Source organism: Artibeus jamaicensis, unplaced genomic scaffold, assembly GCF_021234435.1.
Source record: "Artibeus jamaicensis isolate MK-2021 breed Jamaican fruit bat unplaced genomic scaffold, CSHL_Jam_final scaffold_854, whole genome shotgun sequence".
Classification (NCBI taxonomy): Eukaryota; Metazoa; Chordata; class Mammalia; order Chiroptera; family Phyllostomidae; genus Artibeus; species Artibeus jamaicensis.
This window is the reverse complement of record NW_026522058.1, coordinates 259,096-275,557: the sequence shown is the minus strand read 5'-3', so window position 1 is coordinate 275,557 and position 16,462 is coordinate 259,096. Positions and strand designations below refer to the sequence as shown.

Genomic DNA, 16,462 nt, shown 5'->3' with positions numbered 1-16,462 from the left:
AGCTAGTCTTTCCACCCTTAGGACCATCCCGAACCTGACTCACACCAGCCCCTTCCAATCAGCGGAGAGCGACGCACATCTTTGCGGAAGTGACGGCAGTGCCGAGTCCTGTGAGGGCGGTGGGAACGATGTGGGGACTGAGACGGTGGTAGTCGTTGTGTGAAAATGGAGGTAGGAACCTGAGTGCTGAAGAGGCGGGCAAGAGATCCCAGCTGACTGGTTGAAGCAGAGGCGGGAAGCTGGGCGGAGAAGCAGTTAACAGGGCGGAGAAGCAATTGACAGAACGGCAAAAAGAGTGGGGTCTGGGGAGTGTTTGAATGTCGGGGTGAGAATACGTCGTTCCTAGCTAACTCCCTGCTCGCTCTAACTTATCCCCGTGGCTTTCTTTTGGTTTCCAGTTTCCCGGAGGAAATGACAATTACCTCACGATCACAGGGCCCTCTCACCCCTTCCTGTCAGGGGCCGAGGTGAGCACGAGCTGCTGATGCTGGGGGGAGGGGGGCGCGTGAGGCGGCGGTGGGGAGGAGAGGACCCCAGGGACCGGGGGCTGGGAACCAGAGGCCGCTGTTGGTATTTAGAGAGAAGTGGCAGCTTCTGGAGCTTGTGAGGTCTAAGGGGAGGCCGGGGAAGCTGCTGTCATCAGAAAAGCGGGACTTTGGAAAAGTCTAATCTATTTCAGAGTGATTCTGGATTGGATGACAGGGGAATTGTCTCCTTTAGTTGGCGAGAAGTAACTGTGACAATATTAGGGGATCGCAGAGGGAAGCGAATATTTCAGCTAAAAAATTGGGGTGAGGGAAGGAGTACAGCTAATCAGGGGTTAACCATGGGCATGTGTTTGTTTTTGAAACTCTGTTGAAAGGGTCTTTGTTTCATTAAATTTGCTATTCATTGATAAAAATTAAAAAGTTAATAGTTATTTTTGTATATATGGTGTCAGCCTGTTTTGCTAGTGACGGGATGAAAGGAAATAGATGCCAAACAACATGAAGGGAATTGAGTAGAACATGTATTTCTGACTTAGTTTGAGCAGGTTACTTCACCTTTGTATGTCAGTTTCTCCAGATGGCTGTAATAATGCTGAGAAGTAGAAGTAATGGTTATGGTGAGGTCTTTTAGTATTCGTGGGAAAGTTTTGGTTGAAATATTGTCATAATATAGCTATGTATCACTTAAGTAAGGCAAAGAGAAAGATGGAACAGACAAGAATAAATTTCTTGGTCTTTGTCTTTGGGAAACTGAAATCTTGAGCTTTCTACTGTCTTTTGAGACTTAAATTTTTTTTCAAAAGTGTTGTGGACCATTTGCATCAGTTTTTTTTTTTTTTACAAAGAATTCTCCATTGCTGTTGAATAGGCTTATTCTATAATAATAAACTAATGTTTTCATGGATGAGAATGAGATTGACATGGGGTACTTGCTACTTTTTAACTTCTTTATAGTTATTATTATTTTCCTAAGCAGGGGAAAGTGTAAATCAAATGAGCAGCAGGATTTACGAATGATATAAAACTAAAATCTGTTTGATGCTCTGCAGTCTTATTGCCAGTTTCTCCTAAGTAGTATCTCCATGGTTTAATTTCATTATTGCAAGTGCCATAAATCTCATATTGACCTCATCCACATGCAAGTGAATCATTGCCAATTTTTTCTAAATCAGGTCTCCACAATTTTGCCTTTATGACTTTAAGACATTAAAAAAAAAAGTACTTTGCCAAGGTGCTGTTAACTACATTTCAATGGCTTCTTCTAGCCCAGGACTCTGTCATTGTTAAATGTTCTCATCATAAAATGTCACCTTCCCACATAAAAATTAAACAAATGAAATAAAAAATAAAATAAAATGTCACCTTCCCTTCCCCGGTTTCGTTTTGTCTTGTTTTGTTTTAAGCTTTATTTTAATCTGTTTGTGGTTTTTGTTGTTAATGTAAGCCACTTAGAACTAGTAAAGGTAAATTAAAAAATTTTTTTTAGAAGGAGAGTAATTTTTAGAATGTTCTTGCAAGAAAAAGATGTCCACAAAAGTATTAACCATAAAAAATTGAATAATTGGACTTTGTCAAAATTGGACATCATCAAAACACATCTTTAAGAAATTAAATAGGTATTCTATAGAGTCTGAGAAGATATCTTAAGTACATATATATTAAGAATATATCAAATACTTTTGCAAAATGAATCCAATTTAAAAATAGGCAAGATTTGTTTTTTAGTGGTTTTTTTTTAAGTACTTTCTAGGTGCTGAATTCTTTGCAAATATGATGGGAGGCAGTACATAGTGGTGGAGAGACCTCTGTTCCTTTTTTTAAAATTACAGTTGATAGCTCTGGCTGGTGTAGCTCAGTGGATTGAGCGCATGCCTGCAAACCACACAATGGCGGTTCGATTTCCAGTCAGGGCACATGCCTGGGTTGCAGGCTGGTTCCCTGCAGGCCAGTTCCCAGCAGGGGACGCATGAAAGGCAACCATACATTGATGTTTCTCTCCTTCTCCCCTTCCCCTCTAAAAATAAATAAAATCTTAAAAAAAATAAAATAAAATTACAGTTGACATACAATATTGTGTTAGTATCAAGTGTACAACATAGTGATTACACTGCCCTATATAACTTAGGAAATGATGACCCCAGTAAGTCTAGTATGGGCAAAAGGTTTGAACACATACTTCATAAAAGAAATTATCCAAATTGCCATTAAGCATCTGAAAAACGGTCATCATCACTCATTGGGTGATTTTAAATACCTATTAAAATCATAATAACAAGAGTTATTACGATAACAAGAGTTAACAAGCATATAAATAATTCTTAATCATTGCTGGTGAGACTATAAATTGATTCAACCACTTTGGAAAATGGGCAGCATCTACTAAGGACACCCTGTGACCTAGTAGTTCCATTCTTTGATAATATACATGAGAGAAATGAGTTCATATATAGTCACCAAAAACATGTATGTGCACAATAACTTTACTCATAGTACTTAAACTGGAAACAACCCAAGTGTCTATAAACTGGTACATTGGTTAAAAAAAACAACCATAGTGATAAAAAAAGAACAAACTAACAAATGCAACTTTGGTGACCTCAAAAATAGATCATTTCATAACCGAAGCCAGATATAAAAGAGCAGACACAATATGAGTTTTGGGCTTTTAAAAAATATTTTATTTATTTATTTATTTTTAGAGAGAGGGGAAGGGAAGGAGAAAGAGTGGGAGAGAAACATCAGTGTGTGGTTGCCTCTCATGTGTCCCCCCATTGGGGACTTGGTCTACAACCCAGGCATTTGCCCTGACTGGGAATTGAACCGGGGACCCTTTGCTTCACAGGCCCATGCTCAATCCACTGAGCTACACCACCCAGGGCAGTTTTGGGCTTTTTAAAAGATTTTATTTATTTAGTTTTAGGGAGGGGGGAGGGAAGGAGAAAGAGAGAGAGAAACACCAGTGTGTGGTTACCTTTCACATGCCCCCAACTGGGGACCTGTCCAACAACCCAGGCATGTGCCCTGACTGGGAATCGAACCAGGGACCCCCAGTTTGCAGGCCAGAACTCAATCCACTGAGCCACGCCAGCAAGGGCCAAGATGAGTTTATTTTTAAATGAAGATCAAGAATATACAATACTAAACTGCAGTGATAGAAATCAGAATAGTGATATCTGTCCAGGAAGGGAGGGATCATTGACTAGGAAAAAGCATGAGAAAATCTTTTGGAGTGATGGAAAAGTTCTGTATCTTTGATCTCACTGGTGGTTCATTGGATATTGACATACGTAAAAAAAAATTATTAAACTATGCACTTAGAATTTGTGTACATAAGTTATACCTAAGTAAAGTAAGAAATAATTTTTAAAGAATAGGTGTCTAGAGAGACAAACTTAGCATTTATCATAACATTGCTTTAAATAGGAAAGCTCTGTAATATAAAGGGAGTTTAAGCTTTTCGTTTCATTCAGGGTGGCTCTTATATAATGATATTACGCTTTTAGCCCTTTGGGAGAATTATAAGTTTTAAATATACCTATGCTTAGTTAGAAAAAGTATTTGTAACATTAGAGCCAGTTAACGATTTCAGGCTGAATAGTTCATTTTATTACTATATCATTTTCTAAGAATAATAAGTTATCTTAACTCAAAATACCAGTGTACTGTTGGATAAATAGATGTTTTAATTACATGTTTTTAATGAATAATTTACACAAGAAACTAAAGAAATACTGGGTTGTGTATTTTGGTAAGGGGGAGAATGTGAAATGGTAGGGAAATGGTATTTTAAATTTTTTGGTTCTCAGTAAGTATCCTTAGTTTATAAACTGTAATTCCCAAACTGCTTCCTCCCCTAAAAGACCCAGGAGTTCAACAGAGAAGGAAAAGAAAGCTGAGTGAGAAGGTAGCCACATTATGTTTGTGTTTTCTTCTTCTGTGTCTACATCATTTGTATTTAATATTTGCCAATTTTATCTTTGATTTATATTTGACAGTCTAGGGTATGATCTGGTTATGTAGTAGATCGACTAAAATAAAATAAATTTAATTTTCATTATTGTATTTTAACCATAATCATACAGATCACTTGTAGTAAAAGGGATTTAGAGTGAACCTGTTTACATTCTAGCCTGTACCTTATTTATCCTTTTTGTATTTTTAATCATTGCCATTATTTTACTCTTCACACTTAAAGGAAAAAAACAAATAAAACGACTACCTTCCCCCCACTAAAAAAAAGAACAAAACACCCTACCATTAAAGTCACAGGTAGTGACTAACAAAGCTGTTTCCAGGAGATGGTACTTAGAAAGAATGCCTTGTTAATTTGGTACAGTGGAATCTCTGCGTGTCTGGTTTTTTAGTCTAGTACATGAGAGCACTCCAGATAGTTTGTGAGGGCTGGTCCTTTGTAGAACACTGGTTTCTTGTTTAGGGTATGAATTTTTATTTCTTTTTCAGTTCTCACTAACAAATAGTATCATTTTCATATCTCAGCAGAGTTGCTTTTTTATTTGTGTGGTAAATATCTTTTGTCATGAATAGGCATCTTTTACTTTGCCAAAGCAATCGGTATCTTTAAAAAAATTGAAAAACCACTATCGTGTAACAATTGATCTAGCACATTAGATGCTTCCCCAGTCCTTTTTCCTGTCCTTGTAGCTTGTTAGTTTGCATGAGAATTTGGTAAAAAATCTTTGTACCCCTTTCCGGAAAAGTGCTCACATAAATCTAAAGTGAAATTTCAGTGTCATGGACCTAAAACTAAGAACTTCCGCATAAAGCCCTGGCTGGTGTGGTTCAGTGGATTGAGTGCCAGCCTGCGAACCAAAGGGCTCCTGGTTCAATTCAGGCTGGGTCCTCCTGAGCGGGCACACAAGAGGCACCTACACGTTGGTGTTTCTCTCCCTCACTTTCTCCCTCCCTTCCCCTCTGTCCAAAATAAATAAATAAAATCTTTTTTTAAAAAAAGCAAAACTCCCACATCATAACAAAAATTTTGAGTTGCATACTGAGAAAAGTTTAGTTCTTGGGGGAGAGTCTTAGTTTTTCTACCAAGAACTGCCTGCCCCCATGCTCCTTACCTTACAGTCATGACATAGTCCAGATAACTATGAAATTTTTACCATGCTAAGTAAAATAGTAAGGATCTTAGAGGAGAAAAATGTAGAAATGAAACTATATACATGTCCTTTTATCTTATAGGAAACATTTCTGTTTGCCAATGTGATTCAGAGAGTTTGGGTATTTTAGAGATATACCTTTGCCCTCCTAGTTTCTACTAGCTGGAAGTATTCTAGCAATGTCTTCATTAAAATAAAAAGGATATTAGTGAGACCCTTTCTGGGTCTAGTAAAACTTTGAGGACCTCTTAGAATGAATTGTTTAATCATAAAAAAATGGGAGTGTCTATTGAATTTGATTTGAATCAGTTGACATTAACTCTACTATATGACAGGTTGATAGAATGTAAAGTTTCCAAAATTTCAACTACCTGTGATAATTGGTTGGGGTAGCTGACAAGTTCATAATAACTCAGGTATTGATGTTACCATTAATAACATCAGTTAATAACAGTTCTTTAGCAAATGTGTGTATGTGTTTATATATATCAAGCAGTGTGATTATAACCTTTTGTGTATTAAATCCCAGTAATCCTCATAAAAAGCATATAAGGAGATTACCATTACAACTCCCATTTTATACATGAGGAAAGGTCATTTAAGGTCATGTAGTAAGGGGTAGAGCTGGTACTTGAACCTAAGACCTCTCTTGATACTGTCTTTCTTGGTATATTTACAGGTTTGGACAAAAGTAGGTTTACGATTCATATGTAAAATAGTACAATATTAAATAATAATATAAGAATAAACCCTGTTTCACATACTCACAACTCTAAATGTACTTGCAGATGCTATTTTACTTTTTTAGTATCGAAAGAAATCATAGCATTTAACATATCTTTGTCAGCCATTAGTCTGTTAGCTCCATGAATGGTGGCCCAATTCAGAATAAAAAGAGTATTATTTTTGTAGTTGGATTCAGAGAAAGGAGTTGAGTCTTTAGCCAGCTGGAGTAATCTTTTTTTTTTTTTCACTTACAAAAAGGCTTGGTCAGAGCAAGACCAGGAATATGTTTGGCAACTGTTAGAAAATCATTTTGCCATTGTTTTTTTAAAATATGGAACACTTCACAAAGTTGCCTGTCATCCTTGCTCAGGGGCCATGCTAATCTCTGTATAGTTCCAGTTTTAGTATATGTGCTGCCAAAGCAAGCACCAGTTTGCCTTTCGACTGTAGCTGTTACATTTTTCTTCTCACTATTATTATTATTCGGTATTGTGAGTTTTTCAAAAATACTATGCAAATGGGTATCTTGTTGTTTTTGTTTTTGTTTTGTTTTGTTGTTGTTAATGTCATGATTTCTAAAATGGAAGAGAGGTAGGAAACGCTTAAGTGCATACACTTTAGGGGGGGATAAGGGGAGCATGATAGGATAAGCTTTAAGGGAACCTAAGACAACAAAGTATAATTGTGTGGTTGACAATGAATTTCTGTGGTGTAATAGCTCAGGTGTAGTAGGCATGAAATCACTGCTATCAGAATCTTTAGAGAGACTTGAAATATCATAGCTAAACAGGTTATAAAGTCTGGGTCCATACTAATGGTGCTGAAAAGAATCACTCAGCAGAATAATAGACATAATAGTTTAGGATAACTGAGATGGTAAAAGTGGAAAAGATAAAAGAATTAAGAACTGTGGTTTATGTTGGCTGCCTATATGGGCCATATGACCAATGGTATGAAAAGAGGTTTATTTGTAAAATTCAATAGGTCCTAAGAAATTGATAACGAAAGTTGGAAAGAAGTACACTTTCCTCTTTCCAGTGAATCTCCAGTACCCAGTATGTTCTTCCTTTAGCAGTGTGCAGTGCCTTCTCTTCCCACTAATTATCTGTCCTCTTTTTTTGCCCCCTACAGACATTCCATACACCAAGCTTGGGTGATGAGGAATTTGAAATCCCACCTATCTCCTTGGATTCTGATCCTTCACTGGCTGTCTCAGATGTGGTTGGCCACTTTGATGACCTGGCAGACCCTTCCTCATCTCAGGATGGCAGCTTTTCAGCCCAATATGGGGTCCAGACATTGGACATGCCTGTGGGCATGACCCATGGCTTGATGGAGCAGGGCGGGGGGCTCCTGAGTGGGGGCTTGACCATGGTAAGGGGCAAGACATTTTCAAGCTTACCCAAACTCATGGGCATGGTATTAGGGAAAACAGAAGTGACTCTCCATTCCCTGCTGTACTTGGGTGTTACTTGTTTCTCATTCTTGTCAATGAAGGCTTATCATCAAAGACTTAATTTCCCCTGAAAAATGAGGTTTATCATCTGAATCAATTTTACCTGAAAAATGGTTTAAAATTATAAAATGTCCAATGTGAACACTGAGTTGAAAATGATTTATTGTGATTTTTGAAACAAAGAAAAGGGTTTTTACCCCCTCTTCTAACACGGACTTCGCATCCTAGGATTCAAATGTGAGTGTGACAGCGGGCACGTTGAGAGATTTATTCCAAAACAGTCTAAACCAAATGTACTAATTGTGGGTTAGTATGTGTTATAAATCAGTATATTGAGCTTTCAGTACATCTCATCAGTAGTACATCTCCACACCTTATAGTTGACGCCAAACATCTCAACTTTGGACTAATTTACTCTGATTGCCTGTGTATTGCAACTTTAAAAGCCATTGTTTTAGCAGGGTGTAGGGAGAACGTTTTTCTTTATTCCTTGAGTCATCACTACCTCCAGATTACCAAATAATTTATATACTCTTTAATTTGTCCCAAAGTAAGACTTCTCTCATTGTTTTTAGTTGTTTTAGAATAGGCCTTTGGATACAAAGAAGTGACTTAACTAGTTTCTGTACTTTATTGAAAAGCTTAATATATTTTATATGTAGAGAAATTATTTGATGTTTAAAGTTTAAACAGTGATAAAATGTGGATGAGTAGAGGGTTTATACGCTGTCCTGTCAGGGTTGGGGGGGAAGAGTGGTGTTCTTTATATTTAGTGTTTAATTAGTCCTTCTGCTTCTCTCAGGACTTGGACCATTCTATAGGAACTCAGTATAGCGCCAACCCACCTGTTACAATTGATGTACCAATGACAGACATGACATCTGGCTTGATGGGGCATAGCCAGTTGACCACCATTGATCAGTCAGAACTGAGTTCTCAACTTGGTTTGAGCTTAGGGGGTGGCACCATCCTGCCCCCTGCCCAGTCACCTGAGGATCGTCTTTCAACCACCCCTTCACCTACTAGTTCACTTCATGAGGATGGTGTTGAGGATTTCCGGAGGGTGAGGCATTCCCTGCCAAAAGTCAAATCTGCCATGATATTCTGGAATAAAACTCTTGGCACACAGAACTACTCAGTATCTTTACTCCTGTCCTGCCATCTCCTCTGCTCTTTTCTGGGTATGGGGTCCTGCCTCTCAATTTACAGTTTATAATGCTCCTCCCAATCTCCATTTTTATTGGTTCTCACATACTTTACTAATACCTTAATCCTGTTGCCTCTATTTTTAGCATTTCTGAAAATTCCATTCATGTAGCTAGTTTCCCCCATATAAAAGTCCTTTTCTTACAGTTCTCCAGACATGATACTTCCCTTCTTCTTTCTTGTAATTCTCTTTTCTCCCCTACAGCAACTCCCCAGCCAGAAGACAGTTGTGGTGGAAGCAGGGAAAAAGCAGAAGACCCCAAAGAAGAGGAAAAAGAAAGATCCTAATGAACCGCAGAAACCAGTTTCAGCATATGCTTTGTTCTTCCGTGACACACAGGCTGCCATCAAGGGACAGAATCCCAATGCCACTTTTGGGGAAGTTTCAAAAATTGTGGCCTCCATGTGGGACAGTCTTGGAGAGGAGCAAAAACAGGTGAGCAAATAATGAGGAACTAGTGGATAATAAATGTTCTAGGAGTTTTTAAGTAAGGGGGTAAAAACTTTAAGTTTTAACTTTCTTACATGGTCTTTTGTAATATCAACTCTTTGTCAGTGGCATTCACAGATTATCCTTTGTCTAAGAAGCTGCACCCATACACCAAGTCTAGAATACTCATCTAAAAATTATTAATAATTATTATAAAAACACTAATTTTCCTAAGCCTCATTTTTTTACTGTAAAATCAGGTTATTCCTTGATAAATTGCATGCTGTGGCTAACTATAAAATTTATTACCAAGTTTGGATTTAGAATATAGTTTAGGATTTTCTTATTGACCTACTTTAAACTTAAAAACTGTAGTTAATCTCCCTAAATTTAATTTAGATTTAAAAAAAAGAAAATTGTGATACTATATAATAAAACATAGAATTAAAATGGCTATCATCATCATATACTCTCCAGGTCTTGTGTCAAAATGAGTCTGCTACTTAATAATTTGAAAAAGGTAATTTTATCATAGATTACTTATATCCGTTACCTATTACTACTGAGCAAAGCATCACAAATTTGGTGGCTTAAAACCATGGCAATTTACTATTTCTCATGATTCTGTAAAGTGGTTGGAAGGTTTTCCCTAGTGTTCTTGCCTGGGCTCATTCCCGGGGTTGTAGTCAAATGACAGTTGGTATGATTGGCCAAGGGGACTTTGCCCCCGTGTCTGGCAGTTGGTGCTACCTATTGGTTGAGATGACTTGGTTCTCTTTCACGTGGCTCCTGTCCTCCACATAGACTAGACTGGCTTCTTTATAGTATGGCAAACACAGACCAGTATTCCCAGAGGACAAAAACAGATGCTTCAAGGTCTCTTTTTGTCACTTCAGCCACATTTTAACAGTCAAAGCACTTCATAGAGCTAGCCCAGATTCAGAGAAAGGAGAAATAGGTTTCAGCTCTTGGTGGAAGAAGTATGCAAAAGGGAAAGAGCTCTTGTGGCCATCATCACAAATAATTTAACACATTCTGCTCTGGCTGGTGTAACTCAGTGGATTGAGCGTGAGCCTGTGAACTAAGGGATCACAGTTCGATTCCCAGTCAGGACACATACCTGGGTTGCAGGCCAGTTCCCAGCAGGGGACACACAAGAGGCAACCATACATTGATATTTCTCTCCCTCTCTCCTTCCCTTCCCCTCTAAAGATAAATGAATAAAATCTTTAAAAAAATTAACACATTCCTTTTTTTTAAAAACACATTCTTTAAGGGAGAGTATACTGGTTAGGCACTATCCCGGGCTAAGCAAACTACTGATGTTAAAACGTTTTGAGATTAGGATTTGTTTTGCTAATAGAAGTAGGCATGGGTTGGTGTCAGCTTCAGAAGTGGGGTTATTCTGGCAATATTCTTGTTGATTGGCTAGCTTTCAGATTCTTAGAAGTCTGACATAAAGGCTGCCTTGATTGCTAGCTTTCAGAAATATATTCACTAAAGGAGTTGTCAATATTCAGACAGATTGTCATACATTGATGAATAATAGATTTAACAGTCTTTTCTAGAAGTATGGGGACTTCTTAAACAGCTTCTCTTTCCTGCAGGTATATAAGAGAAAAACTGAGGCTGCCAAGAAAGAGTATCTGAAAGCTCTGGCTGCTTATAAAGACAATCAAGAATGTCAGGTAAGCCCTGGCTGGTGTAGCTCAGTGGATTGAGCATGGGCTGCAAATCAAAGGGTTGCCGGTTGATTTCCGGTCAGGGCACATGTTGGGTTGCAGGCCAGGTCCCTAGTGGGGGCCATGTGAGAGGCAACCACACATTGATGTTTCTCTCCCTCTCTATCTCCTCCCCTTCCCCCCTCTCTAAGAAATTAAAAAATAAAATCTTTAAAAAAAAATGTCAGGTAAGAGGGTAAGGGTAGGTGAGTATTAAACCAATAAAAAGATTTTTTTGAGCCCTGGCCGGTATAGCTCAGTGGATTTGAGCATGGGCTGCAAACCAAAAGGTTGTGGTTCAATTCCCAGTCAGGGCACATGCCTGGATTGTGGGCTAGGGCCCCAGTAGTGGACATTCCAGAGACAGCCACACATTGATGGTTTTTTCCCTGTGTTTCTTCTTCCCCTCTCTCTAAAAAAAGTAAAATTAAAAAAATTTTTTGAGCTGCTTATTAGTAGTTAGAAGGATGCCACCAAAAAATCTGGAACCTCTTAATGTTGTATATAGTATTAAAAGCTTAGAAATACGCCCTGGCTAGCGTAGCTCAGTGGATTGAGTGCGGGTCTGCAAACCAAAGGACTACAGTTCAGTTCCCAGTCAGGGCACTGCCTGGGTTGCAGGCCAGTTCCCAGCAGGGGACACACGAGAAGGCAACCATACCTTGATATTTCTCTCCATCTCTCTTTCCCTTCCCCTCTAAAGATAAATAAAAATCTTAAAAAAAAAAAAAGCTTAGAAATACGAGGTCTATCCAGAAAAAGTCCAGCCATTGTTAATACAACAAGAACAGTTTGCCTGACATCGATATAACCTGTCAGCAAAGGAGAGTGGGCTGGAATGCATATGCCTGTATAATGATGACTTCACTGTACTTATCAGTGGGGGTGGTAGGCGCTGTTGAGTGAGCTGAACATTCCTCTGTGGAAACTATTAGGATGATTCAGAAGGCTGCAGCTATGGGCAACTGGTGATTGGCAGGCAGCTTTATCACAACAATGCACCTGCTCATGCATCATGTGTTGTGGAGAGTTTTTTTTGAAACATCAAATCACCCAGGTGACTCAGCCTCTCTACAGCCCAGATTTAGCGACCTGAGACTTTTGGCTTTTCCCAAAACTACAATTCCCTTTGACAGGGAGGAGATTTCAGACTGTAGATGAGATTCAGGAAAATACAGCAGGGCAGCTGATAGCAATTGGGAGAACTGTGTGAGGTCCCAACGTGCCTACTTTGAAGGGGACTGATGCGAGATTGTCCTGTGTACAATGTTTCCTATATTTGTATCTTCAGTATATGTGTAATTTTCATATTACATGACTGGGTACCTTCTGGACAGACCTCATGTATAACATGATTTCCTGTTTCCATCATGAACCTTGCTAAACAATCTGAGTTTATTTTGTTGTTTGTTTTAGCCAGGGTAGGACTTACAGCTGCTATTCCCCCCTCCCTTTTTTTAATCTCCAATCTGCGATGTATTGTCTTTTTGGGGAGGTGATTAAAGTGAATATAGCCTGCAGAAAAGAGTAAATTTCCCAATTGACTTTTTGTTTTCTTTTAGGCCACTGTAGAAACAGTGGAGTTGGATCCAGTGCCATCATCACAGACTCCTTCTCCACCTCCTGTGGCTACCGTTGACCCAGCTTCTCCAGCACCAGCTTCAGCAGAGCCTCCTGCTCTGTCCCCTTCCATTGTTGTTAACTCCACTCTTTCATCCTATGTGGCAAACCAGGCATCTTCTGGTGCTGGGGGTCAGCCTAATATCACCAAGTTGATTATTACCAAACAGATGTTGCCCTCATCTATTACCATGTCTCAAGGAGGGATGGTTACTGTTATCCCAGCTACAGTGGTGACCTCCCGGGGGATACAACTAGGCCAAACCAGCACAGCTACTATCCAGCCCAGTCAACAAGCCCAGATTGTCACTCGGTCAGTGTTGCAGGCAGCAGCAGCTGCTGCTGCTTCCATGCAATTGCCTCCACCCCGACTACAACCCCCTCCTTTGCAACAGATGCCTCAGCCCCCTACTCAGCAGCAAGTGACCATTCTGCAGCAGCCTCCCCCACTCCAGGCTATGCAACAGCCTCCGCCTCAGAAAGCTCGAATCAATTTACAGCAGCAACCACCTCCTCTGCAGATCAAGATTGTGCCTGGACCCACTCTGAAAATGCAGACCACCTTAGTCCCACCAGCTGTGGAAAGTAGCCCCGAGCGGCCTATGAATACCAGCCCTGAGGCCCATGCAGTGGAGGAAACCTCTCCTGATACAATCTGTGAGATGATCACAGACGTAGTTCCTGAGGTACGGCTGTTTTAAATTCTTTCCTAGAGATAAGTAGAAATGTATAATATTTTTGGTTGCTATATTAAAGTAGGGGTTGCTACTAGCACTAAATGCCTGGCAACCAAAAGCAGGGGTCTCCAACCTCTGGGCTTATTAGGAACCAGGCTGCACAGCAGGACGTGAGCTTGAATATAATGTGCTTGAATCATCCAGAAACCATCCTCCCAACCCCAGTCCATGGAAAAATTGTCTTCCATGAAACTGGTCCCTGGTGCCAAAAAGGTTGGGGACTGCTTCTATAAAGGACGGTTCCTTGCATCTGTGACTTGTCCCATCCGTGATGCTCCAGTATCCTTGGTGAGAAGCATCCTCTAGAGGGCCTGGTATCCCAGAGGATTCAACCTCAGCCTCGAGTTATTTTTTTGGAGTTATCTATCCAAGAATCCTAAACTTTGGAGATTTAAATGTTTCTATTTCTCCTGTATCTGGACTGCTTGGCTTGATGTTTTTAATGTAGAGATAGATAGGGGATCTAGCTGGAAAAATTCAGTTGGTTCATATCATTGAGTCCAAAGCAACATGAACAGCTGCCCATTACCCTAGTTTTAACTTACACATTACCAGTGGTCATTTTAAAATATGGATTTGAGACTAGCTCAACCACCAACAAAGCAGTAGCTGTAAAAAAAAAAAAATAACTGAACCTCCCAAGTTCTTTTCTCTTTGTAACAGCACATTGTCTTTTGTTAGCCCTCATAGTCTTAGTTGAGGTGAGGTGACCCAACCTCTATTTACATGTTACTTTTGGTATTTTCAGAGGGATAGTATTCAAATGTGGAATAGTCAGTGATGGCTGAGATTAAAATTAAAGAGAACAGTGACCCACCATGCACATGTAACACTACTAGTTGGCCCTCCACATTCATAGATTCCCAACTAGGTATCAAAACTAATGGTGCTTTAACTGCACAAGTAAATGCTTATGCTTGAGTGGGCCCATGCAGTTCAAACCCGGGTTGTTGAAGGGTCAACTATACTAGCATATGGCTGGCATTCTCCTGATGGGAAGAATCTTCATGCCAGTCTGCTTGGCAAAGTTCTAAAACTGGATAAGAAGGAGGAAAACAAAAACTCATCTTCTTTTTGAATGTTAACCCATATGTGAGGGATTTTAACACCTGTTGCTCCACTGGGTCCCAGAGTTAAACTGACCAGTGGCTGGCAAGGTAGGTAGCAAATCTAATCCATTTTTGGTGCTCTTCCTCTCATAGGTTGAGTCTCCTTCTCAAATGGATGTTGAATTGGTGAGTGGGTCTCCTGTGACACTCTCACCTCAGCCTCGGTGTGTGAGGTCTGGTTGTGAGAACCCTCCTGTTGCAAGTAAGGACTGGGACAATGAGTACTGCAGCAATGAGTGTGTGGTGAAGCACTGCAGGTGAGTTATAGTTTTTCTTCTTACAGTTCGGGTATTGCTAAATTAACTCTTGAAAAACATGGTAACCCTGAGCATACTAGTGTTACCTTAGATAGGATATACATTACCCTAAGTAGGATAGGTTGCTGAACCTACGTATGATTGTAGAGGCTATCATGCCCCTGCTTAAATAGAGCTTACTTTGCCACAAAGACAAAGAGCACATAATTGGCAGTTCATTTACGTTTATGCATGCTTTTTAACTGTTTGATGACACATTAAGCAATTAGTGACTTAGAATATAGCTTCACTGACCTCCTTAGTGCACATCTCACCACTTAGGGAGTTCGAATTTGAGAAGGAATGGGTAAGTGATAAGTAGCACAATAAGGTACTAAGTATGGCAGGGGTTGGGGGGGCCCTGAAGATTTTGCCCATCTCTCTAAATTTTCTGGGATTTATCTACATCCATGAAACAAGGCATTGGTATTTCCTGTTTCAAGTCCACTTTAGTAAACTAGGATTGACTGTACTGCTGACTTTCAGGCCCATTGCCTATTATTTCTACTGAGTGATACCATCTCACTTGAAGCTATAGGACATTAACTGGGAACCTGTTTGTTTAAGACAGTTAAACAAGATTACGTATAAATTATAATTCTCTGTGTGTCTTTTTCTCTCTTAGGGATGTCTTCTTGGCCTGGCTAGCCTCTAGAAATTCAAACGCAGTGGTGTTTGTAAAATAGTCCTTGATATTCTCCAAGCCAGTGAAGATTTATCTGCCAGGAACATGTCCAAGACCCTGCTTTCAGAACTCAAGCTGTGCTTTTGATAGTGCCTGATCTCAACCCATGATGGTCCCTTCACACTTCTCCCCTTTTCTCTCTTCAGCAAGGGGCCAGGCTATGGAGCATGGCCATTGAGTTTGCTGTAATCTGGAATTGCTCTTTACTTTTAAATACAAGCAGAGATGCCAGTAATAATAGCAGAGGAAAAGGTGAAGGGAATATGGACAAGCAGAACATAGGGGTGGTGGGGGGGTTGTTTGAGGAAACTTCTTGGTATAATTGTCATACCAGAGTCCTTCTAAAAGACTATTAAAATTATGACATACACATCATCTTTGAGCCTATGACTATGCATCAATTTTAAAGGGGATAAAAGGTTGATTAAACAGAGATACATTGGTTTTAGAACAAAGGTTTTCAACAGAGGCACACTGGACTAGAGAAAATAACATCACCCAGGAGTTTCTTATTCCTCTTTACAAATATTATTTCTGTAGTCAATGTCCTTTCTTATCTCAGTTATCAGTTTCTGAATGTAAAAGGCAGAACTCTACAAAGATGGAAGTTGTGTTCACTTATGTTTGATGAAATACCTTTTAAAAGGTAGGTCAGAGGTGTTTTCACTTACATAATATATAGAAGCTAATTCTCTGCACACCCTAGACAACTACTTAAAATTTAATCTAAAATGTATTTATTTCACTGTTCTTGAAAATAAACCAAAGAATAGACTAGCAAAGCCACATAGCTGTAATAGAATAAGCAAGTGTTTAGGTAGCCTTAGCAATGATAATCTGAAGTGAAGCTCAGAGTTTACCTTGA

At 39.5% G+C, this 16,462-nt stretch overlaps 1 protein-coding gene and 1 non-coding gene across 2 annotated transcripts; one reads left to right on the top strand and one right to left on the bottom strand.

Annotated features, from left to right (window-relative positions):
- The first annotated feature begins 69 nt into the window (after positions 1-69).
- On the top strand, positions 70-15,972 carry TOX4 (TOX high mobility group box family member 4). Its single transcript, XM_053660737.1, has 9 exons — positions 70-171; positions 399-467; positions 7,469-7,711; positions 8,596-8,856; positions 9,205-9,435; positions 11,037-11,117; positions 12,713-13,456; positions 14,710-14,873; positions 15,538-15,972. The coding sequence occupies exons 1-9, from the start codon at positions 166-168 to the stop codon at positions 15,596-15,598; spliced, it is 1,860 nt and encodes a 619-aa protein (XP_053516712.1). The 5' UTR covers positions 70-165; the 3' UTR covers positions 15,599-15,972.
- Positions 6,663-6,766, bottom strand: LOC119054274 (U6 spliceosomal RNA). Its single transcript, XR_005083487.1, has one exon. It is a non-coding gene; the product is annotated as a U6 spliceosomal RNA (small nuclear RNA).
- Positions 15,973-16,462: the final 490 nt, after the last annotated feature.